At 36.5% G+C, this 26,671-nt stretch overlaps 1 protein-coding gene across 1 annotated transcript in view; it reads left to right on the top strand.

Annotated features, from left to right (window-relative positions):
* The window catches only part of LOC144244206 (protein CC2D2B-like), a 34,692-nt gene extending 10,974 nt beyond the window's left edge, over positions 1 to 23,718 (top strand). The window contains exons 6-15 of the mRNA XM_077779435.1: positions 697 to 780; positions 5,007 to 5,205; positions 5,760 to 5,896; positions 5,998 to 6,126; positions 10,689 to 10,898; positions 14,050 to 14,147; positions 20,798 to 20,938; positions 22,218 to 22,326; positions 22,516 to 22,634; positions 23,480 to 23,718. Coding sequence (XP_077635561.1) covers positions 697 to 780; positions 5,007 to 5,205; positions 5,760 to 5,896; positions 5,998 to 6,126; positions 10,689 to 10,898; positions 14,050 to 14,147; positions 20,798 to 20,938; positions 22,218 to 22,326; positions 22,516 to 22,634; positions 23,480 to 23,486 — 1,233 coding nt within the window. The 3' untranslated portion in view covers positions 23,487 to 23,718. The remainder of the gene's footprint in view (positions 1 to 696; positions 781 to 5,006; positions 5,206 to 5,759; positions 5,897 to 5,997; positions 6,127 to 10,688; positions 10,899 to 14,049; positions 14,148 to 20,797; positions 20,939 to 22,217; positions 22,327 to 22,515; positions 22,635 to 23,479) is intronic.
* The last annotated feature ends 2,953 nt before the right edge of the window (positions 23,719 to 26,671 follow it).

Below are 26,671 nucleotides of genomic sequence, written 5' to 3'. Positions count from 1 at the left end.
TTATTTATCAGCAAACTTATAACTAAGAATATGCCACTTTTATTTTTTTTTAAGTTTATTTATTTTTGAGAGACAGAGAGACCAAGTGGGGGAGGGGTAGAGAGAGAGGGAGAGAGAAAATCTCAAGGAGACTCTGCACTGTTAGTGTGGAACCTGATGTGGGGCTTGAAATCACAAAATGTGAGATCATGACCTGACCCGAAGCCAAGAGTCAGATGCTTATTAACCTACTGAGCCACCCAGGCGCCCCAAGAATTATGCCACCTTTAATACTTTCAGCTACCAATAACCACAAGGATCGTAGATGGGTTGGGGTGATGCTTGTATGTGAGCACATAAGAGCACCCAAAAATGGAGAAAAAAGAAGAATTTGCCCCGTACCTCTATTTTGATCAAACTGTAAGGTAATACTCTTAGTATTCATACTGTCAGTAGTATTACTACTCTTAGTGGTGAAGAGGTAGTTTGGGAAGCAGAAGAATTGGGCTCTAGGTCATTCTGTTTTTTACTGCAGTTATCAGAACCTTCAAAACAAAAACCAAAAAACGTAATGAACCAAACACACTCTTGCTTCTCTTTGCTCATGAGTAAGATAACAGTTAGTGTTTACCACATTACAGAAAAGTATTTCTTCCACTTATAGGCAGAAAAAGTAATTCCACCCTGAATACCGGTTTACCATTGTTTAATCCACAGACTGAAGTCTCCTCAGATGAAGGCCTTTCGTTTTTCATGGCAAGTGGTGAAGAAGGCTCAGCTTTGGGCCAGTGTTCAGAGCAGGTTGGATTTGTTCCCCTTCCTCTCCTGCCTCAGGACATTGAACTCTTTATTAAAGGCACAGAATGAAATACTTAGATGGGAGATGAAATTTGTATTATTGAGCCACCTTCTTCTCTTTGAATTAAGAATCTGTTCAAAATAATAATTCTAAACATTTATTGAGTGCTTATTGGATGTCCAATGATATACTAAATTTTTAATATGGATTATGTCATTCAATCCTCATCCTAATCGTGTGAGGCAGGTGTTACTATAATCTCTACTTTACAGGTGAAGAAGTTCAGGCACGGAGAGTTAAACTTCAATAGAGCTGGAACCACCAGCTGTAGCTCCAAAACCAGTGTTTTCTTTTTCTTTTGTTGTTCTTGTCCTTCTCTCCGAGTGTCCCACACTGTTCTCCATGATCTCCATTACTCTCCATAGATAACTCATTCTCCATCCCTCCCAGCTGGATACCAGACCCTTCTGATTTCTAGCAGTTCTTCCGACACTCCTTAGCCTCCTGTTACTCCCTGGTGTTCCTCTCCTCTGGTACCGGTTAGTCTCATGAGTCTTTCCCGTAGTNACCCTTCCACCCCACTCCCCCATCCCCTCCAACCCCCCTGCTCTCCCTGCCTGCTTCTGTTCCTCTACACTTTCTCCAACTCCTCTCTGCCTTCAGTCTCTGCATGGTTTCCTTGGTCCCCTGTCCCAACACTATTGGACCCAGTGTCTCCTGACACCCTTCAGCTGTTCCCTAATCCCTCAGGCTTCAGGAGTCCCTCTTGGACACACATCTGCATTCTGATTTACTTCTCTTTCCCTTCTATCCCCCTTTCTCTACATCCTGCCCTGGTCCTTTCTGTCCTTCTTTGTTACTGTTTTTTTTTTTTTTCTACAATAAAAAGAGCTTTATCTCTTAAAAGTTTAAAGAAAGTATGTACATTAAGATAAACCACTATCATTTTTCACACCTTTCTCTATGCTTATGCCCGTACTTGTACAGATATGGACTTTAATATGAATAGAATTATATTTGTAAATGGCCATTCCATTTTTCCAGTTGCTCAGCCGAACCTTGGTGTCATCCTTGGATCCTCTTTAATGGATACTGGTATTCTCTTGTTTTCCCATAAAAGCGCATTCTTTAACCCATATTTGTGACTTGGGGAGGTCAGATGACTTGTCAGAGCATGCACGTGTTTGAGACGTGTTTATTCAGCATTCATGGGAACATTCATTGAGTGCCTAATGTGTCTCAGGAAGAAGAGAAACTAACAAATGACAACATACCTCACATCCAATCCATCACAAATCCCATTGGTTCTACCTTCAAAGTGTTCCAGAATCTGACCCACTTTTCACCACCTCCTAAGGGCTGGTACAGCCCTAGTCTCAGCCACCATAATCTCTCATCTGGATCATTGCCAGTGTCACCCTCTGTTTTCACTATTGCCTCAACTGTCTGTTTCCTGTATCGTACAGTGGTCAGAGTAATCCTGTTAAGATCTAAGCAAGACCATTCTTTTGCTTACACCTTCTAGTGGTTTCCTATCTCACTCAAAACAAAAGCTCAAGTCCTCCAAGGTCTATATGACCTGGCCCCCTTGGTACCTCTCTGACCTTATTTCTCACTACTTTGCCCTTTTTCCACCCAACTCCAGCCAGATTGGCTTCCTCCTTATTCCTCACAGTATGCTCCTGCCTCAAGGACTTTTACCTTTTATTTGTGTAGGAAGCTCTTCCCTTATTCTCATACTCTCTTTCTCACTACCTTTGGGTTTCTGTTCGAATGACATATAACTTAAGATACTATTGTATCTTACAACCCTATCTACAATAGTTCCCCCACCCACCTAGCCTGGTATTCTCTAGCCCCTTATCTTGCATTTCTTTTTCTCATCACACTTATCACCACCCAATGTATATCCCTTATCTATTTGTGTATTTTCTTCCTGAAACACATTAGGCACGCAATGAATGTTCCCATGAATGCTGAATAACTGCTTCTCAAACAGTTATTCAAACAAGCATACTCTGTCAAGTCATCTGACCTCCCCAAGTCTCACAATATGGGTTAAGAATGAGCTTTTCTGGGAAAACAAGAGATGGTCCAGCCAGCAGAGTATACCAGGGCCAGGTGCTATGGTTATGGCTGCTCTCCTTCTCGGAGGGTGGGCAGAAGAGAAATTAGGTCAGCAACACAGACCAGCTACTTGGACTTTAGTGAGTTTGGGCCGAGGATTGTTTAAAATTTTTTTCAATGTTTGTTTGTTTGTTTGAGAGTGAGAGACAGAGTGTGAGTGGGGGAGGGGCAGGGAGAGAGGGAGACAGAATCCAAAACAGGCTCCAGGCACTGAGATGTCAGCACAGAGCCTTATGCGGGGCTCAAACCCATGAACCACGAGATCATGACTTGAGCTCAAGTCAGATGCTTAGCCAACTGAGCCACCCAGGTGCCCCTAGGTCAGAATTGCTTAGAGGAGCTCTCTGGAGAAGTCGTTGCCCTGATGACTTCCCCAGACAGGAAGAGCCACCATTTTGTGGGGGGTTGAGTTTCTTCCTGCTGGGAGAAAGGGGAGTCCTGGTCCCAAATATGTTGTCTGGGCAGCACAGAGGAGTGAGGTCCAAGTTTATTTTCAGACAGTTCGACCTATCACACCACAATCAGCAAGACATGTTCCTGTGACATGGGGGATGACATCCCTTTTCTATCACACCATTCTCAAATGTATCCATGTAGACTTACGCATGGAAAGTTAGGTGGATGCTTCAGACCTCACACTCCCTGTCACACAACACCTAACAGCACAGACATGCTCTGTTGTGAGCTGCATAGTAAAGACCAGGAAGGTGATCTGAGATAGCAATGGGCCTAGATTAAGTGAGGAATAATTGGTCAGATGGGGCTTATATTGGTTGAAATAAGTTTATCTTGGACAAAAATATAGGCCAATTGAGTAGGGTCAGGTTTATAGAAGAGACCTGTTTGGTCCTAAGTAAAATGCTGGGATCCAAGATGAAGGCTGACTTACTCAGCCATCAGGACAGACCTTGGCTTTGAAGGCAGGTTGAAAACCCTGGCCCACATGGGGGTGTTGTGAGGGAGGCCTGATAATGAGATCTCCAGATGGAAGAAAGAGCCCCATTCTGTCTGTGATTGGAATCTTTAGAGATCCCCTGTATAGGGATCCCCCAAGTCTTACTCCTGGATGCCAGTGCCATACCTGGTTTGAATTCTGGAATAGATGTTACAGAGGTTTCTTGGATATAAAATACTTTCTTGATTTCATGATGGGGATAGAAGGGAGGGTATTATGATGGTGTGATACTTGATATGAACCCAGGTGTTGACTAACTATGTTAATTACTTAATTTTGTCAGAAGCTGGTCAAGGCCATGTAAGGGTCTCTAGTCAAAGGAATTCTGTGATTAACTCTTTTTATTGAAATATTTACCTTCAAATGTATGTTTTGGAAAACTGAGGTATTTTATTTGTGTGGCTCACACACTTCAGTTTCCTTCGCCCTTTCAATACATGTAGATTTCAAATTAGACAAGTAAAGTCATCCAGAGTAGTTTGCTGATTTGTGTGTGTGTGAAGAGAGTAATAAAATTTCTGATCCTGATATAAAAGTATGCATTTTTATATTTAGTAATATATCTATTTTTGATACCTATATCAGATTGTTTGTAATTTTTATAGAAACTATCGTTTTTCAGAATTTCACTGTAATCACTCTGCCATAGACTTTTATAATGAATCTTTTCTTTTTTCTTTTTTTTTTCTTTTAAATACCATCCAGAAACCAGCATGACTGCTCCATATCACTTTATGTAACACTGCTTTCTGAATGGTGGGAAAAAAATGCAATTTAAGACTGCATGGCCTGATGCCTCCAGACCTTGCCCTACAACTGAATTCTCAGTGGCTGAAATATCATAATCCAATATCCCAGGATATTCTCCATGGGAGAGGAGGGGTTGAATTATAGTTCTGTTTCAGTAATCTTTCATTGTGAATTGCAAAGAAGGGGTATAGAAAAATCATACTGTGTATTATTAAGCCTTAAACGAGTTCCTTTATGTTCAATGAAATTTTATTGTAACACTTTCAGCTCAAACTTGAACTAGGTGACATGGATCAGAAAGACAATTCCATAGCAAGATCCCAATACATCTCACTTATCTATGTATTAATCTTGGAGACAGCATATTTACTTATTTTTCTTCTTGGTATTCAACAGAGATCAGTAAATGACAGCTATCCCAAACATTTTTCACTTGGTGATAATTTACAAAATTTTGCTGAAGGCCAATATGAAGACTTTATGGAGGAAGTCATTTTTCCAGATTTACTTGAAATAAGAGCTGCTGAATATGAAGTTGATCAAGAACAAATCAAAAAACAACAGGCAAACATTTTTGTGCCAAGTAGCTCTCCAGGTAAAATTCTTTCAATGAAATATTTAAGTCATGAGTGAGTCATATTGTAGAATAATAGCTTTTTTTTAAATTTTCTTATTATTTATTTTTGAGAGAGAGACAGAGACAGAGACAGAGACAGAGTGTGAGCAGTGAAGGGGCAGAGAGAGAGGGAGACACAGAATCCAAAGCAGACTCCAGGCTCTGAGCTGTCAACACAGAGTTCGATGCGGGGCTCTATCTCATGAGCTGTGAGATCATGACCTGAGCCAAAGTCGGATGCTTAACTAACTGAGCCACCCAGGTGCCCCGAATAGTAGCTTTCTGTATGCTGGATAGATTTAAAAAAAAAAAAAAGTACTGATCTAAAACTACAAGTTTTCTGTATTTGTTCTTCATGTCTTCTCTGACTTTAAGGAAACTGGTTAAAAGAACTCATTCATCGTATGTGTATATTTTGACTTCCTGTTAGACTTTAGTGGTAGGATGTATGATAGTTACCTTTTGCTTCTTGTTTAGTTAATACCAGTTTAGTATTTCGGACTTCAGAGTAATATCTAGGTTTTGTTATTAAGTGGCCAACCAGCATAAACTGCCAAAAGGTATGATGCCACGCATTTTAGAAGATGAAGGATTCTATATTCAGAGAAAACCAGAAATCTATAGAAAGACCTGCAACAAAATGGAAAATCGCCTGCTTACCGTAGAAGAGGCAAGTATGCCAGCTAACAAGTTACACCACTAACTCAGAGTATGTGACTTTTGTTTTTAGTGAAATATCTTATTACTCTATTTCTTGAATACTTTTGATAGGGGAAGTGTTGGTTTGAAGAAAGTGGAGAAATCATGTCATTACCTTCGCCCATCAGACAATTATGGAATTTCAGGCTAAACACAAGCAAGGGGTCTTTAAATCCAGCACTAAAGACCATATACAGAAAGGTAACAAGCAACAGTTTATTTATAATTATGGTTAGAAGAATTCTTGTAATATCAATTATAACTTACGTCTTTGTGGTGTTAACTTACCCTTTATAGATATTAGTAAATCTAGTAATAAATGGCAAAACTATGGTGAAATGTAGAATAGTCATTAAAATTATGTTTTTGAGGACTATTCAATTAAATGGGGAAATGCTCAAAATAAAATGCCAAGTGAAAAAAAGAGTTTAAAGTTATAGATGATCCTAATTTTATAATAGATAATGAATGAATCAATGAATGAATAAGTATACACATACATATGTAGATAGTTTTAAGGGAAAATGTATCAAAGTTAATAACTATCTCTTAGAGGACAGGATTATTTTTACTTTCTTCTTTATTTCTTTCTCTATATTCTAAATTTCAAAAATAAATAAATATTATAATCAAACAAATTTTATATGTATTCTAAGACATAGTGAAAATTAGCAGTCCATTAACCTAATGAGGAGAAATATTTAGACAGAAATAGTTATATTTAAAAATAAGTTTGGGGCACCTGGGTGGCTCAGTTAGTTAGCCTCCAACTTTGGTTCAGGTCATCGTCTCATGGTTAGTGAGTTCAAGCCCTGCATCAGGCTCTGTGCTGACAGCGCAAAGCCTGCTTGGGATCTTCTTTCTCCCTATCGCACTGATTCTCCCCCGCATGCATGCACGCATGCTTTCTTTCTCAAAAATAAATTAACATTTTAAAACAATGGCCTGAAAAATTTAAATCAGAACTGTGTACAAAAATTCAATTGCACATTGACTTACCTTAACTATTTTATTTATAAGAAATTTGAGGGGCACCTGGTTGGCTTAGTCGGTTAAGCGTCCGACTTTCNTGAAATTTCTTGGCTGTGTTTCTCTTCCCAGATATTTTTTGGTACCTTCTCTTTCCATAATCTCTGTGGTCTCTGGTCTTCTCAATTTGTATTCCATTCCTAGCAGTTTTTCTTTAGTGTGAAGACTTGTCCTAAAAATTCTTAGGAAGTAGGTTCCTCTAATCCCCTTTAGTCCTTACCAAAACCCTTTGCACTCACCCACAGTTGGAGTAGATAAAACCTCTTCCGGTTTTACCTGCTTTTTTTGAGTTGGGATGCTGCACTTTCTGGTGAGTATCTGTTGGCCCTTTGGGGTTCTCCTGGTGTCAGGACCTCCAGATGCTTCGTTGCTCCTCTCTATTTTCTTCCACACAGTCACCAGTCCCATGCAGGTCTTTTTACTGTTGGCGGTTTGTCTCCATCCACTTATATTTTAGGTTAGGGGATTCTTGAGATTTAGTTTTGTTATGGATCTTGTCCATGGTTTTTGGCTTTGAATCTAGTTTCTCTGCCTGTTTTAAAGGTAGAGATTTGGGAATATCTAAAACTATATTGCCACTGTGTTCCAGAATCACCTGTCTCGTGAATTCTTAATTTCAGATATTTTCAGTATAATTTTAGCTTGAAAAAGTTTTTTTGACATTTGATTCTTATGTATATATTTCAATTTTCTTCTAGATACTTCCATTTTTTCATATATTTTCCCTTTAACTCTATTTTTTAAACTTTTACACTACTTTTAAAAGACTTTTATTGTACTGAAACATGTATGAAATGTTATAAAAGCTCTAAATGATACTTTCTTTCAGAAAGGCTCTGTCCTGGGGCGCCTGGGTGGGTCAGTCAGTTAAGCGTCTGACTTCAGCTCAGGTTATGATCTTACAGTTCATGGGTTTGAGCCCCGCGTCAGGCTCTGTGCTCACAGCTAAGCTCAGAGCCTGGAGCCTGTTTCAGATTCTGTGTCTCCCTCTCTCTCTGACCCTCCCCTGTTCATGCTGTCTCTCTCTCCCTCTCTCAGAAATAAATAAAACATTAAAAAATTTAAGGAAGTTTCTGTCCTTTGCTTTGATAGGCATATTGAGTGGGGATAATAATCTTAATCCAATTCGAGACTTTATTGAATTCAGACTGGGTTGCAGTTTTGTTAAGGCTCAATCTGTTCTGTATCCTCTGTTTACCTAATCTCTTTCCTACTTGACTGCAGAGTAGTGTTTTCTTTAATCAATTGCTAACACATATCCAAATGCCTAGCATATAATAGACACTCAGTAAGTGCTTGTATTATTTGTAATGCAACCTTGACTGGCATAATCTTAGAAAATGCTATTTTTTGTATAGGGTCTGTCACACCATGAGAGACTGGCAATGCCTCTGCTGTATCCTAATTTATAAAATTACACATTTACTGACATTTTAAACATGAGCTTCCCACCCCCAACACATGTACAACCAACACTGCAATATCTTTCTGTTTTTTCCAGTTTGGTTACTATATAGATCCATCTCCATTAAAAATAAAAATGAAAGAATAAAAGAGGGAAGAGGGGAAATCCCTGATTTTTAGCCCATCTTTTTCTTTGCTGTTAGGTGGCATAGCGTTTACACCTTATGGTGACAATATGTTTTATATAAATATTGCTGAAGATAAAGCACGGATATTTTAACATAATTATCTGAGATGATTGTTCTTAAGGAGAGAGAGAGATCCTTGAAACAACTCATAGTTTGCTGAATGAATGAACGAACAATTGGATGAAAACAAATAAATGCAAAATATGCAATTTTTGGAAAAATATTAACCACCATCCAGATCAACCTGTGTAGCCACCAGTATCCCAAGTTGGAAACCACTGTGCTAAACAAGCACCTTTTTCCTCAAGTGTCTGTGTTCTCGCTTCATCCAAGCACAATTTCAGTATCTCGTGGACTCTTAGACTTGGAAATAAATGGAAATGTCACTTGACCAAGCATCTAAACCGAGTATTAAAATTCATACTGTAGAACCTTAACAGAGAACATTCTGGAATTTGTGTCAGACAAATGCTTCTGCCTGCTTTCCCCTTTTATCTTCTCCATATTGTTCCTCTGCCCAGCTAACCTTGCATGGGTTTCTCACCAGAATAAAAGAAATATTAGGGCGACGGAAGCACGGGGAATAGCTGCCCAAGTACCAAAGTCCTCTCTTTGCTGTTGCCTCTGCCAGGTTCCTCTACCCCAGGCCTTAGTTGCCTGTTGTTTGCTGACTAGTTTTGCCTAACTATTTGACTATGCTCTTTACTCCCTCATCTAACATTCCTCTTATGTGTTTGCATATTTTATGCTTGTCACCAGCTTGGATGTTTTTGTGCATTTGTCTGGCCTTTGATTTATTGTTACCTAGATCTTTGTGCTTTTGGTCTAACAAACACGTTTACCTAGTTCCGAAAGTTCATTTAATCCCCTCACTTAGCTGACCAGTGATGAATCTGCTCAATAAGAACAGGCATCTCTAGCTTAGGAACTCTAATTTTCAAAATTTTATTTCTAATTTGGCTGCTTAATATCAAAACTGTTTATTTCATTGGTGTTTTTGCCTGGTAAATGACCATTTTACTACCAATTAACTAAATCTTATAAGTGGAATCAAGAGCAGGTTTTCTTCTCATAGAGAAGAGAGACTTACAGGATAAGGATAAAACAAGACAAAATTTATGGCTCTTCTCTTGCCTCCCCCCAAGCCAGCGAGGAAAAGGGAATATTCCTGGCTCAGGAGGGAGTAGGGAGGGAGAAATGTAGGCATTATACTGGTGACCTACAGTCCTTGAGAAGCACTGGGTCTGCCACACCAGGTCAGAGGTACGACAGCAATTTTTCAGTGTAAAAGCAGTTGTAATAACGATGGCACAGAGTGGGGAGCATGTCCTACTACACCAGACTGATCCAGAGAGAGGGTTTCTGCTCTCCTTTTTAGGCGGATGCAGTCCTGGATCTTATTGGGAGTGGCTAGGCATTCATGAACTAGGCTATATATGCTACGTAACCCATTAACCTTCTTGAATTACATCACTAAAAACCAGTCACGTGTATATTCTAACACATGTACTAAATTCAAAATAGTATACTAAAACATAATTGAATCATTTGGTATACAGTTTAAGGTTTACAGACTTCAGCTAATTTAGGAGCAGTTTGGTACACAAGTGGAGACAGTCTCATGTATAATGAAAGATAGTCTCCTTATTAGGTAACATTTACTTAACAGGGTCCAGGCTCCTCCAGGGGATTTTCCAGGGCCTTACCAATATATTCACATAAGAACAATGTTTTAATAAGTGCCCATGGAAGACTTAACTCTGGCCCATGGATGGCTCTTAGAGATCATCAGGTAGTCAAACTATTGACCCAACAGACTTAAATACCATTTGTCATAGTGTTCCTATAGGAAATCATTGTGGGGCTTATAACTTGAAAGTCTAACTTCTACCATCACACAACAATAAGGTATGTGACCATAATTTGTAGAAAGATGATTAGTATGATGTAATATAAATACATTTTATGAAATCAAGGGCCATAATCAATTTCAAGGGAGAAGGATCAGATTATTTATTGCTTTTCTGTATCCCTTAATTTTCTTACAGTTAAAGTGTTACTTTCATAAGGAAAAATCACTTATAATTTCAAAAAAATTACAAAGAATCAAATTAACATTGTGTACATATTTTTCTTTAAAAGGCAGTGAAATCTGACCTGGAAAGCTCTATCAGGAACAAAATGGAAGGTCAAAGGGAAATGTATCAATTAGATCTCAACATTGTGGGCTTGCAATTCAGCCATCATCCTCTCTTCAATCAAGAACAAGTATTATGTGCTAGGCTACTTCAACTGTATGAGTATTTTCAGGACAGGCAGCAACAGAATTTACCTCAGCTGCTGTATGAGAAGGTGAGAACGGCTTTTATTCTATTTATAGAGTTGAACATTTAATATTGAAAGAGAAAACAAGTAGTACAGAGGAAGCTATCATAGAACACTTTCCCTTAGCACTTGAAATATTTAACCAATTATTAAATTGGTTAAAAGCTGCTTTCAGTTTTCCAAAAAGAAACTCTAGGAGTTGATTGGTCAGGGAGGTACCCTCAAACATATACTGCAGGATATTTAGCACTTATAAATGGTTTACTAGTCAGTGGTATTCTTGATCCTATGACTCAAGAAGAGTATTTGGAAAGATTACTATTTATAGGAGCCATAGGGTTGTTTCAAGTCTTCTAATAAAGTATTTTGATAAAAATATTAGAGACCTTGAATCTTAATTAAAACATGAAAAATCTTGGTCTGAGGATGATTAACCCAGTCATCTAATGATATTGTAAAGGACACATAAAAGTCTGAAAGAAAAGGAAAAAAAAAAAAGAAAGAAATCAAAGGAGTGCCCACTGATTATTTTTATGAATTTGTACCTCTCATTTACTTGCTTTTTTTTTTTTTTTTTTTTTTTTTTTTTAAGTAGGCTTCACACCTAATGCTGGGCTTGAGCTCATGATCCTGAGATCAAGACCCAAGCTGAGATCAAGAATCAGATGCTTATCCAAGTGAGCCATCCAGGCACCCTTCATTTACTTGCTTTTTAACTTGAGTTTTTATATCTCTTGGCAAAAATTAAAATTTTTATGAGGTCAAATCTTTCAGTCTAACCCTGTGTATTTTAGGTTTCATTGCTTCCTAAGACCTCTACCCCAAGAGTTACCAGTCAGCATGCCTTTCATTGCAGTCCACAGAAAACTCTCACTCAATTGCTTTGAACAATAAAGAAAAGGTATTACCTCCTATATCAAAAGTCCCAAGTTAGGGCAACTTTAGGGTTGGCTGATTTGGTGGCTCAACAGTATCAATAATCCTAGCTTTTTCCTCTCTTTCTAATGTTTATCTTCAGCAAATTGGCTTGGTAAACTAACTGGCTGCTCTATGTCAAAGCTTGCTGACCAGACACACAATATACAACATCGTGTCACACTTTCAGAGCCCTCTCCAGCCTTTTCTCTACATCTGGGCAGATTTCCCCTCATGTCTCATTGGCTAGAATCATCTCACACAATCATGCGTAAACCAGCACTCGCAAAAAGAATGAAATTGCTACAAATGGCTAATCAGGGTTTACCTCTGAAACACATGGAAGATAATTAAGCTATTGAATAAAATTGGGGTTCTGCCAACCACAAAAAAATGACCTTTTAAGGACAACCAATAGTGTCTGACAGACCAAAATTATAAAGTTATATTTTTATATATCCTTCTAATGATATACGCCTGTGCAGGTATAATTTCTAGACTTTTTCATTCTGTCTAGATTTTATATCTGTATCTTGTGGGATTGGGCTCCAATTCAATTTCTCTCCCTCAAAAGATTAGCATAATATCCAAACACCCATAATTTCCTGCTAATTTAAAGTTCTGTCTTTAGGGGCATCTGGGTGGCTCAATTGGTTAAGCATCTGACTTCAGCTCAGGTCATAATCTTGCAGTTCGTGGGTTCAAGCCCTGCGTCGAGTTGTCTATGCTGTCTATGCTGACAGCTCGGAGCCTGGAGCCTGCTTTGGATTCTGTGTCTTCCTCTCTCTCTGCCCCTCTCCTGCTTATGCTCTGTATCTATCTCTCTCTCAAAAAAAAAGATAACCATTAAAAAAATTTTTTTAAGTTCTGCCTTTATTGTAAACTAGCTTAACATATTTACATAAATTTAAGGACTATCAATTACAATGACATAATGGTCTAGTCCTGCCCTGGTTTTTTTTGTTTTTTGTTTCTTGTGTTTTAATTTTAGAAAGAGAGTGTGTGCATGAGTGGGTGAGAGGGGCAGAGGGAGAGAAAGAACATCCCAAGCAGGCTCCACACCCAGCATGGAGCCAGGGCTCCATCACAACCCTGGGATCATGACCTAACCCGAAATCAAGAGTCAGACGCTCAACAAACTGAGCCACCAGGGTGCCCCTAGTCCTGCCCTGTCTTAATTACTATATTTAATTACTCAATTATAACATAGTAGGACAAATGACTTCTCATTTTATCTAGGATGTTTTTGTATGCTCTTAAAGATTTGATCTTCTAATCTTCTATGTGTTAGAGTTAGTCTGTCTACTTCTATTTTTAAAATTCTATTACTGTGATTGCATTATATTATTACATTAGTTTTAAAAGAAATTTTATCTTTATAAAAATTATATTTCTTTATCAAGACTATCATATGTCTTCCTATTTGTTGAGATTTTCTCTGATTTCTTCCAGTAAACATTTATATTAATTGACTTATCTTGGCATTCCTACAAACTGTCCCTAACTGTGACAGATTTCTCCTACATATGTTTAAGGGTACAGTTTCTTCCAGTTTTATTTCTCTAAATATTCTCTGTGGATATTTCTGCCTTCCACTTTCCTCAGTATATCTTTTTCTCTTCATTTTATTTTTTCTTGTGTTCCTATGTTATACATTTATTTTTTATAGAGAGATATAGATATCAATTCAGTCATAAATATACATATATAGATATGAATGTGATATTGACAGTAGATATGGATAAAGACAGATACACAGATATCTTTTCTGTAACCATGGAAGAACCCCAATGTAACTCTGGAAGATAAGGTAGATTCCTGTGCTCAATCTGCCATCTTAATTGATTGGCATTTTTTTACATTAATGAACAGATTCTAGATATAATGTTTCTTTCTTTTTAAAATTTATTTTGAGAGAGGGAGAGAGAGAATCGCAAGTAGGCCCTGTGCTATCAGCACAGAGCCCGATGCAGGGCTCAATCCCATGAACTGTGAGATCATGACCTGAGCTGAAATCAAGTCAGATGCTCAAGCAACTGAGCCACCCAGGTGCCCGTAGGTATGATGTTTTTTTCTTAGATATTGAGGTTCTTCTCAGTTCTGCCCCAAGGCGCTTATATGAAATATATTTTTGAAGATAAGACAGTAACACACAAAAGGTTATATAGTTGTGCTTCTGCTGCACACACCTAGACCTTCAGAGAAATTTGAGTATTGGTGACAGTGGATGAAATGTACTAAAAAGTTGTTTTCTTGGTTGTAGCTGATCGCACTGACAGATGCTACCAAATTAGCAAATGAAAATTTGGAAATGAGTCAGCTTACCAAAAAATCTTTACAAGATTATTATTGGCAGATAAGGTAGGTTTTTGACCATTCATGTATTTAACAAGTATTTATTAAGTAACTTCTTTAGACAGAATATTGCACTTGCTATGGAAGATATAAAATAAGAAAAAGACAAGGTACCTACTCTTTAGGCAACTACAGAAATGGTTCCAACCTTTCCTTAAGACAGTTTTGAAAAAAAAAAAGTACAGTTTTGTATAAAGATATTTCATAGAAGTGCCACATGAAAGTAGTTGTAATTTTAATATCCACTGATTTTTTAAAAAACATGCTAATTAAAAACCACCATGAGTTCACCAATACTTTTTGGATCATAATAGTCTCAAGTGTTTGTATATATTTGAGAATTAATTCATGTATACACATGTATAAGATATATCAACTAATTCAGCTAAAGACAGTACTCAAAGAGCACATAGATTTAAGGATCCCTGTGAAAAAAATACAGTCTACAAGTTGGGAACCATTAGCTTATAGAGTGATTGAGAAGAGAAGTTAGGAAATATGAAGTAATGGGAAAAATAATTATGTGTCAAGGACACTCCAAAAGCAAGAAAGCTCACTAGGAGGTACTTATTGTATAGAAAGTTCACTTATGCACAAAGATATAATAAATGTCAATATAAGAGAGTGATTTTATAAACAATTTCCCTGACTCCTTGTCCATTGACCTGACATGGTCCTACAAACTCTAGAAACAACAGTCAATTTACATAATTGGTCTCCTAGAATAATTTAGTTAAATGCAAATGATGTTACTTGAGAAGGTTGACATATACCTTGCACAAGTCCTGGCACATAATGAGTTCACTTGAATAAATGAATAAATGGAAGCCATCAAAAGTATTTACAAAACCATAAACTTGTGTTATTTATAAGATTAACTAAAATTAAAGGCAAAGAACAGACATTGGCATAATGAACACAGAGCAAGTAAGCTTTAATGAAGGAAAGAGAAAAATAGACTTTAGATGGGATCTGATGGTGGTAGATAATGGCCCACAACTATGTGCGTGTGCACATGGTATGTTTGTAGGAGGGTCATTGAAGAGGTCAATGCTTTATCAAAGCAGAAAAAAAGTAATGTAATAGATTTACTTTCAGGAAAAATTTTAGAGTAGTTTGTGGACATTTGAAAAACAGAGTTTATATTAGAAAAGATATATTTAACATTTAATGACTATTAAGTGCCTGGTACCCACAATGAGCTGGTACCCAGGACAGAAAGCTATAAACCATTTGTGTACCCCCTTCTTGCCTCTCCTCTCATCGCTCACATCCAACCATTAACCATTCCCACTGATTCTGCCTTATTTCTGGTGGTTATCTCAGCCTGACCACTCAGTCTCCTAGAATACTTTTCCTTAAGCCATGCTCCATATTGAAACCAAAGTGATTTTTCTAAATAAATAAACCACATTAGTGGTTTCCTGTTACCTTCACAATAAAATTTAATAGCTTTAGCATGATCTTTAAGGCCCTATGTAACCTGACTCCTGCTTACTTCTCAAGCCTCATGTTAGGCACTTTCTGCTTTGGAACCTTATAGTTCAGTGCCCTAAATGGACTATGATGTCTAATATCTAAGTATCTTTGTTTTAATGTCTTTTTCTAGAAGGTTCTTTCATTGTTTTCTGCCTGACACTTAGTCAACATATGCATTTTATTCAGTTTCATGTTTCTCAGGGAGGCTCTTGCCCGTTAGATTAGATTAAATTTTCTCTCTCTCTCTATTTTGTATATTCACATAGCATTTATATATGCCCCTTCTCATAATATTCATCATATTTGTAATTACTGTTCTGTATTTTTCCCTTCTGGGATATTACTTATCAGCCCCCAAATTATTTCCTACCACCTAATAGATATTTATTATGTGTTTATTGATTTGAATTGAGTGTCATATACTCTGAAGTTTTCCCCTGCTATTCCCATTTAGCTCTTATTTATGCCCACACCCTAGCTATGCGGACTTCTGTTATAACACCTATAATGTTTTGTTCCATTGGTTAATTTACATGTCTGTAAGCTTCTTGAATCCAGAAAGCATATCTGTTGATCTTTGTATCCCCCTTAACTAGCACAGTGCCTGGCATGTAATAAGCCTCCGATGAATATTTGATGAATGAATAAATGACAATGGGCTTCTATTTCTAGTAGACTAGATTTCATGAATGGCCCTTTTAATGAAAACAACTAAAAATGTCTGATAAAATATGAATGTTATCTTTATAAATATACTCCCATAATGGGAAAACAGTAAGTAATCTGCAAAAGCCAAAAACAAAGTGAAAGGAAAAATCATAAGATTTAGAGAGGGTTAAAGCCAACTTTTACTCTGAGGATATTTGTTAAATATTAGTAAACTTGAGCTATCATTCAGATACCTTCAGGGAGTACCAAAGTAAAAGATAAAGAAAGCCAAGATCAACTTAATTGGAAAGTATAATAAGACATCACTCTATAATGAATGTTAAACTTCATGAAGGGGGAATATAAAGGGGATAACAAAGAAACTTGTCTTGGACTTCATCACTAGGCAGAAGGGGGAAAATGCTCCTTTGAAAATTTATAACCACAAGCCAGCATTCATACAGGTTTATAATCTGAATTTATAGTACTTATGTGATCTAAAATATCAGATTTAGAATTTAACTGAAAATAGTCGCAGATTAATAGTGACAGCAGACTATTGGCAAAGCCAATAAATATTCTTTTTGGAATAGCATAAATTTAACCCTCACTGAGAGATTTTCCAAGATTTGAAATTCTAAGGGACATGAGCTTACAGTAAAAAATGAATCAGAAAGGATTGAGGAACAAAAAAGGAGGTAGTTCTCAGTGCAGGCAATTCTCAGTGAACAAATGATGTAATGGTGTCTCATGGGTATAAAAATATAGAGTTCAAATGTATCACTTGTAGAAGGGGGTAAAGAATGGAGGAGGGTAAGTATAATTAAAGATATTTGCATTGATGAGAATGAGAGTAAGGGTAAAGTTTAATATTACACTTTGATAAATCAAGGGCTCGGATTTTAACTTAAAACATCTAAAAAAAGAAAAAAGATATAGCTTTCAAGTCAGTAGAAGAGGAAAATGAGACAATAAAGAAGTATTCAAATAATCTAAAAGAAGACAAGAAAAGAGAGAAATAGGACAAAAAACAGATGAGGCAAGTAGGAAACATAAAAGAAAATAGAGTTGGGGAACCTGAGTGGCTCATTTGGTTAAGCGTCCAACTTCGGCTCAGGTCCTGATTTCACAGTTCATGGGTAGGAGCCCCGCGTGGGGCTCTGTGTTGACAGCTAGCTCAGAGCCTGGAGCTTACTTCAGATTCTGTGTCTCCCTCTTTCTCTGCCCCTCCGCCACCATGCTCTGTTTCTCTCTGTCTCAATAATAAATAAACATAAAAAAGTTTTTAAAAAACTACAATTAAAAAAAATAGGTTAAACCTAAACATAGCTAAATGGGCTACATGTTCCATTTTTGTCTCGGTTGATAGACTGGATTAAAAATTAGAAAACAAAATCCATATGGGAGCAATCTAAGTGTCCATCAATAGAGAGAATGAATAAAGATGTGGTGTACATATATATAATGGAATATCACTGAGCCATTAAAAAAATGAAATCTTGCCATTTTTTCAACGTGGACCTAAAGGTTATTATGCTAAGTGAAGTGAGACAGAGATAGACAAATACCATGATTTCATTAATATGTGAATCTGAAAACAAAACAAATAAATGAACAAAAAGCAGAAACAGACCCATAAATACAGACAACAAACTGGTGGTTGCGAGAGAGGAAGAGGGTAAGAGATGGACAAGATGGGTGAGGAGAAAAATGAGAGATACACCCAGTTATGGAATGAATAAGTCACAGGGATGAAAGGTACAGCATGGAAACTACAGTACATGGTATTGTACTAGGGTATATAGTGACATGTTAGCCACACTCGTGGTGAGTATAGTATAACTTGTAGAATTGTTGAATCATTATGTTGGACACTTGAAACTAATTGCTTTAGTTCAAACATTGCATGTCAGCTATATTTCAATAAATTTTTTAAAAGGAGGAAAAAACTCCAAAACTAAAATCTAATTATATTTTATTTATAAGAGACTTATCTAGATCATGAAGATATAAAAAGTTAGAGAATAGAAATAATAGGAAAAATACCATACAAACACTAACAAAATAAAGCTGGCATAGCTATATTAATATTAGGTAAATATTAGGTAATATAAGGTAGAATAGATCTTTAAGGCAAAAAGTTTACTAGGTATAAAGAGGGCCACACAAAATAATGCAGTTTAATTAACATGTATTCATGTGTATGCACACACATATATATATGCATATAATAATACGGCTTCAAAACATATACAGCAAAATTGATTGAGGAGCACCTGGGTGGCTCAATTGGTTAAGCATCCAACTTCAACTCAGGTCATGATCTCATGGTTTGTGGATTCAAGCCCTGCGTCAAGCTCTGTGCTGACAACTCAGAGCCTGGAGCCTGCTTTGGATTCTGTGTTTCCCTCTCTCTCTGCCCCTTCCCTGCTCGTGCTCTCTCTCTCTCTTTCAAAAATAAATAAACAATTTTTTTAAAATAAAAAAAGAAAGCAAAATTGATAGAAGTACAAGAAGAAATAGCAAATTCACAAACATATTGGGCAATATTAACACACTTCAGTCAGTAATTGATGGGACTAGTAGACTAAATAATTTCAGTATGGATATAAAAGATTTGAACAACATGATTAATAAACTTGCTTGACTTAATCTGTTTAAGTCAAAATGCAAAATGCGACTCTCTTCAAGAACACATGGGAACATTCACAAAAGTTGATCTTATATCAGTAAATCTCAAAGTCTTAATGTATCCAGCAGATTTAAATCATTCAATGCAGAAAGAAACCCAGTACAAAAATATAGCTAGCAAATCTCTATAAGTTTGGAGATTAAGAAGCACATGTTCTAAATAATCTATTTTTCAGAGAAGATATCATATTGATAATTAGAAAGATTTCGAACTTATCAAAAATAAATATGATCAAAATTTTATAGTACTTGGAGGAAAATCTGTTTAAATACATACATTAGAGAAAAGGAAAGGTTGAAAATTAATGAGCCAAGCATCTTTAAGTTAGGAAAAAAGAAGAAAAGAAATGAAATAAAGAACAAAAATTAATAAGAAAGCTATGATAGAATTAAAAAGTCAGATGTTTGGTAAAAATTTATAAACTCTGGCAAAACTGATCAAGAAAAGAAACAGCACAAATATGCAGTATACAATATCAGGACAGAAAGAGGGACATGACTATAGCTGCTGTATACTTTGAAAAATGTCATGCCAAAGAATGTAAACATTTAAATGGAAAGGACAAATCTCTACGAAAAGAAAGCCAGAATATATCCAAGAAGTGAAAGAAGAAGAAAACCCCAAGTAGTTCAATCATTGTTAAAGAAATCAAAACAGTAATTTGAGCTCTTTCTGCAAAGAAAACTCCAAGCTCAGTTGACAAAATTAGGATTCTATAGACCATTTAAAACAGTGACTCTCAAAGTGTGGTTACCCAGACCAACAACATCAGCCTCCCCTGGAAACCTGTTAAAAATGCAAATTACCAGGTCCACCACAATCTTACTGAATCGGAAACTCTGGGGGTGGGGCTTGGCAAGCTGTTCAACAAGCCCTCTGGTGATTCTGATACAGTAAAGGTTGAGAACCTCTGATTTAAAGATAACTTCTATTTTCACATACTCTTTCAAAGAATAGAAAAAGAGGCCACGTTCTTAACCTCAGTTTATGAGGTTATTTTATCCTTGAAATTAAAACTTAATATAAAAACCATTGCAACCCAATTTCACTCATAAACATAGTTACAAACATGCCGAACAGAATTCTATCAATTAATACAGTGAAGTTGTTGAGATCATTCCAGGAATGCAAGAGTGACTTAACATTAGAAAGTCACTGTAATTTGTCATACTAATAGTGTATTTGCAAAGTCATAAAACAGAAGAAGTGTCTTTATTTTTTTTAATGTTTATTTATTTTTGAAGGGGAGAGAGAGAGAGCCCGCGCGCGAGAGAGAGCATGAGTTGGGGAGGGGCAGAGAGAGAGGGAGACACAGAACATGAAGCAGACTCCAAGCTCTGACACAGGCTCCAGAGTCTGAGCTGTCAGCACAACTTGGGGCTCCAACTCATAAGCCAGGAGATCATGTCCTGAGCCAAAGTTGGACGCTTAACCAACTGAGCCACCCAGGCACCCCTGAAGAAGAATCTTTAAAAACAGATTACCAATATCCAAATATGATCACTACCCTATCCAGCAAAGTACCTCTAAATTTTAAGCAATGGTTTCAATTGTTAATCTGGAAAAATAGTATAACGAATACACTGCAGAATGACCAGAACATCTGGAAAAGTCTGTTTTAGCAGGGCACTTTTGAATACTGAAAAATCTTCCAGTCATAAAGGAATTAATCTCTAAGTGGAATTTCAGTAGCTTTATTAAGACATGGGTAAAATGAGGGGAAAAAAATCATATGGTGGGAGTATCCAGAAAAATTTGTGCAATACATTCTTCCAGGCCATTTTTCATGATTTCTATTAATGACCAGCATATTTTTGATCTACTATTATTGTTGTAGGAATACAAAACAGCTCTATGATTTAGAAAGAGGAAAAGATTTCTCCCTATTACACAGTATATTACAGACTTGGAAACAAATAAAATCCCTCCGACAACAGCAAGGGTTTACAAGCACCCCAGTAAAGTTACAGTTCCAAAGGTGAGTGGCTGCTCTGTTTGTTCTTAGAGGTCTCCTGAGGAACTGCCCATGAATAACTGGGCATTTACAGTAACTGGGAAAAAATCCATAAGCTAGACATCTACTTGATGTCGTTAACAAAGGACTTATATTTTGAATATTTGAACAATTCTTATAACTTAATAAGCAACTCAGGTTTTAAAATGGGCAAAAGATTTGAACAGACACTTCACTAAAAAAGCATATGGATGGTAAATGGACACATGAAAAGATGCTCAGCATCATGTTATGTCAATAGAGAAATGTAAATTAAAACCACAGTGGGCTATACTATACACCATTTAGGATAGCTAAAATCCAAAACAAAACAAAATTAAAAAGACAGTAACAAATACTGATGAGGATACTGAGCAACAGGAACTCTCATTCATTAATTGCTGACGGGAACGCAATTAGTACAGCCATAGACCCAGCAATCCTACTCCTAGGTGAAACGCGTAAGTCATAAAAACATGGTTAGTAAAGGAGATGGTTACAATTAAAAACTGTACTTAAGCTGTGTGTGAACACAATGAAATAACTGGTTCCTTCCCTACAACCCATTGTCTTTATTCAAAACTGTAAGATATTAGTGTAACTTCAGCCTAATAAGGAAGTTGTTTACTTTGTTGGGGTTTTTTCCTGCTGCAGTGGTTTTTAATGAAAGTGCTTCTGACAGTTTCTTTTCTTTTTTAAAAAATTTTTTAATGTTTATTTTTGAGAGAGAAAAACAGAGTGCAAGAGGGGGAGGGGCAGAGAGAGAGGGAGACATAGAATCTAAAGCAGGATCTGAGCTGTCAGCACAGAACCTGACATGGGGCTCAAACTCATAAACCACAAGATTGTGACCTGAGCCAAAGTCGGATGCTTACCCAACTGAGCCACTCAGGCGCCCCAGCCTCTGATAGTTTCTAAACCTAACACAGCATGAAACTTTTTCATAGAGTCCTGAATTAACTTAAACTTGCTAACTTGCCTCCACTCCTTTAAACCAGTCTGATAGACACATGCATTATGAACCCCTGCGCAGAAAAGGAGAGCACAGGTGCCATAAACTTGTTCAGAACAGCAGCTCTAGACCAATACTGCCTGCTCACCACTTACTTTTACTCTTACTACTAATGTTTGTGGGATGTAAAACTATTTGTTGTAAGAGATTGGTTGTGTGTGTGTGTATGTGTGTTAAGAACACCTCTAACACATCCCATAACACACAGTCCCATTATTTCTGCTTCAAATAAATATATTTATTATTAATTAGGATAAAAATGAAGAAATGTGATGAGCAAAACCAAGAAGAACTGTTAGAAATGTCTGATACTCAGAAGAAAACTGAAGGAAAGGCATTTAAGAATGGGGAAAAACAGGAGGTATTTATATTGCAAAATAAAATTCAGCTCCTCTTCAGTGGTTACAATATTTAATTGTTTGGTAGAATAGAAAATCTTGGTATTTGTAACAACAAAATGACAAATAGAAATAAAAATTTAATTTCAAGAATACTTGTTTTAAGCAGTGAACTTACATTGTAAATTATATATTTATATTTTGGTTTCTAGAGCCTCTCATATTTAGCTTCAGAACTTGAAGAAACAGATATTGAAAGAATAAGACCAATTACCTTGAAGCCACACCTTTCTTTCACTACAGAATTAACAAACTTATCCAAGTGTTCATTGTAAGCATTTTAAAGGATCATTTCTTCATTATATATTGTCTATTGTATTGTTTTAATAATAGTGTTAGATTTCTTGAGTGAGTACCAGATGCCAGGCATGTTACTAAGGTTTTAAATACATTTGCACACTTAATTGCAACCATATCTCTGTGGTATTATCCCCATTGAAGAGATGGGAAGAGATGGGGGAATTTATGCTTATGGAAGGGTAAGTTACCCTTCTAATTCATCACTGAGAACATAAACCAGTTTGGTGACTGGTTTTTGTTTTGCTATGGTATTAATTTTTGTTCAGGTATATAGATAGCCAATGTAAAAAATAAAATTATGTGGTCGCCCTTGCTTATTAAGGGAACCTCTTGCTTTCATAAGTATTCTGTATCTGGAGGGAAATTTTTGGCTTTACACAAACTTCTTTCCTTTCCAGTTGTGGCTTTTTTCTTGAGCTGTGTTTTCTCCCTATTCCTAGGACATTCATGCAAAAACAGATCTAATACAGATTCCCATTTCTCCCATCTCTGAGCCTAGGGACCTCATCTCCTTTAAAGGATATGGCATCTTAGAACATTTAACTAGGTCCATCTTTTCATCTTCTCTGCCCCATGAGACACTTTGTGCCAACTCATCTTTGAGTATTGTGTGAATGTGTATCATTTAATACAGCATTGGAGGGTAGTAAATACCCAAAAAATATTTATATTTATGAAATGAATGGATGTATGGTTACATCTAAAATGAACATAAAGAGTAGCAGACACAGAGGCACAATTACTGCTACCCTCTTTCTGACTAGCAATGCAGCAGTGAAGCAATGCTTTATTTACTCTATATCTACTTCCAAACAGGGCCTGAGATAACTGTTATGTAAGACATGCATACAAAAGGACCATCTAAATGAGGATAGGAGAACAAGAGCCATAAAATGGAAGTTAGAAGTGAAGAGTGGAAAGAGAAGGAGGAAGATATGTGTGCTGGAAAGCCTCAGCTAAAACTTAGTGGAAATCAAGCCAAAATGAAATGGGATGTGTTCTGTCTTTTCAAAGCCAATGCTATTATGGGGTATTGCTGTCATTTTTCCCTTAAAATGTCCAGTTGAATAAAGATTGATTCTCTAGAAAAGAATATACTGCTGTCAAGGATAGAGATTAAAGGAATACAAGGATTAAAGAAGAATTACAAAGAGTTTATAGGTGACAAAAAAAGGCAAGATTTCCCAAAGATAAATATAATCCTGAATTAATTATTTTCATAATCAATTCATAAGTTCATTGTTAAAACTACTTTCAGAGGCCAATGTAAAGGGCAAATTTACCTAACATATTGCTCTAAAAGTAATTGGGAAGATGGTTAGAAGAGGCCAACAGGGAGATATGAAAAATAAGTGATCTTTTGTCTCCTGACCCTCTGAAAAGGTTACAGAGAACATGGGCAGATATGGAGGTCAGGGGATGCCGGGCCCCTAGGACAATTAAGGTAGAGAACAGAAGGGAGTGTTATGTTTCAACCCAGAGCTTATTTTGCAACCGGCCGCCTCCCTTGTGAAAAAGAGAAGTCCTAAACATCATTAGGTCAGTTGACTTGCAGCTGAGAAGATAATTCAATCAATGTTAGTTGAATGAACAAATGAATGAGTGACTGGAATTCTCTCTTTAGGAGTTTCATATCACTTAAGGGATCAGTTTGATTCCCAGCAATTGTTTCATAGAAGCCCCAGGGAGTATTGCTTGCCTCTCTGATCTTTGGGGTTAGAGAACATCCTAGAGAAAAAAAGAGCATACAGCCTAAAGCCTAAAGGAGTTTATAAAGACCTTTAAGAGGACACAGCAAGTCTGTTGATGTAGAGCCACCTCATTGAGGTTATGGAAAACATGGCATATTTCTTTTGAAGGTGTGTATGTCTTTCTTCTAGAAGTTAGAAAATAGTTTTGACTTTTTAATTCAAGCTCCTCCCCCATTCCTAAGTCCCTCAGTTTTCTCCTCTTAGAAGACATCTTCCAAAGGGGAAGTGCCATAATCTCTTTAAATTACAATTTAGTAAAATAAATAATTGAGTGATTTATAGTACCTTGATTTTAGTTCTTTCTCTATTTTTAAGTAAATACCTTTTTTAAAAAACTATTTGAGTAGGAGAGGCTATTATCCACACATATGCAAGCATTATTGGTCTCAAAGATAGCATTAAATGGTCTCTAAAAATGTCATACTTTAACATGCTTAGATACATTTTGAAAAGAACAATATTTTATACCCATCTTACTTTTCAAGAACCCTTTAAATATGTATTTAATTTTTAGGCATGAACAAAAAAGGAGAACCAAAATTCAGAAGCTTAAATATTTTATTAAAATATTATACAACGATAAACAGGTTTCCTGCACTTCTGTATCTCCCTTACAGTTTGATTTTAAAGTCATGTTTCAGCAAATTTTCAATATTCAGTTAATATATTGGCCAGAAACAATTTGCTTGGAGGTATGTCATTGTCATTTACTTCTGTATCTTATTTTAAGCCATACATACTTTTAAATTTCTGGTTACCCACTGTTATATGTGACAAGTAATTTCTGTTTAGAGATCACCAATCTATATGGGTAGGCAAGTCATTTATAAATAGTATATTTGTAATCCAGCAATAGTCTTTTATGCTACAAGTACAAATTATTTGATTTGTGGTTGTTCTAAATATTTCCATTCTCTCTTGCTGAAATTCCTACCAACCCTGGATGTGCAGCATTACTATTCATTTGCTACTGAGGTGGAAAAGGATTATTTAAACTAAAATGAGTAGCATAGCTATTGTATGTGCTGTTTGATTTCTCCAAATAGTCCCAGCCCTGACTTGGTGATTTCAGTCTCTTGCTGAATTTGTATGTATGTATATATGTATGTTATTTATTTATTTGTTTGTTTATTTATGTTTTGGATCCCTTTAAGAAGCTGATGAAAGAACATACATACAGCAGACTCCTAATCACTGTCCAAAGACCCCACTATTAGAAACCCTTCACTAAAAGAAGAATAAAATAGGACAATGGAGAAAAATTAAAGACAGTAAAGGAATCTAGATAAGAAGTCTTAGCTAATATAGGGGTTAAACTTACAACTAGACTTGAAAAGAAAGTTAGGAGGGAATAAAGATTTGTGTATGTGAGCATGGGGTGAGGTTTGAGGAGTGGGGAGAGAATTATAATTAGACATCTAAATCAGAGGTATGTTTACAGTACCCAAAATATTTTTTTCTCAGTCAAGCCAGAGGCGGCAGTGGCAGGAGACTGGCAGAAGTGGAGTCAAGAACTTCAAGATGGACCTCCTTCTCCAAAAAAGTCTGGGTGTATATATGAGATAGCTCAAAAGAGGGCAAATGCTTTGAGATTGCCCATTGGAGTGAAGCCTGTGGTCCTCACTGAGTCACCAGGCAATAGGGATCCCTTGAAAAGTTTCAGGCAGTGATTTTGCCTGAAAGTGAGGCTGTCATCATTAACGCTGCTGATCAACTCTTCTGAGTCTTTGAGGGGACCCAGAGTTTCAGTTTCAAGGGCTACCTCAAGAAACAAGCCAAAGTACACATGGTGGAGAGTCCCAAATACCACTACAAGTAGGGAAATAATTTAACCAAAGTCTCAACAAGAGAGACCAAGAGACACCATTCAAAGAACCTTCATGAATGGACAGGCCCTGGACAGTCAATGAGCCTTCTTTAATATAGCAGTACTTTCAGGTACAGAGTGCATAACAAGCTTTCAAAACTAACAAGAGATAGAGAAAGCTAGCCAGAATGACAAAACGGAAGAACTCTCCTCTAAAGAAATTCCAGGAAGAAATGACAGCTAAAGAACTGATCAAAACAGATATAAGCAACATAGCTTAACAAGAATTTAGAACAATAGTCATAAAACTAATCGCTGGGCTTGAACAAGANTCTCCTAGAAATAAATAAAAAACATTTAAAAAAATAAATAAAACACTCTTTAAAAAAAAAAAAAAAGAACACCCTACTAAAGAATGAATGGGCCAATCAGGCAATTAGAGAAGGAATT

This window comes from Crocuta crocuta, unplaced genomic scaffold (genome assembly GCF_008692635.1).
Source record: "Crocuta crocuta isolate KB4526 unplaced genomic scaffold, BGI_CrCroc_1.0 scaffold170, whole genome shotgun sequence".
Taxonomy (NCBI): domain Eukaryota; kingdom Metazoa; phylum Chordata; class Mammalia; order Carnivora; family Hyaenidae; genus Crocuta; species Crocuta crocuta.
The sequence above is the reverse complement of the archived record's forward strand: the minus strand, read 5'-3'. Positions and strand labels throughout refer to the sequence as shown.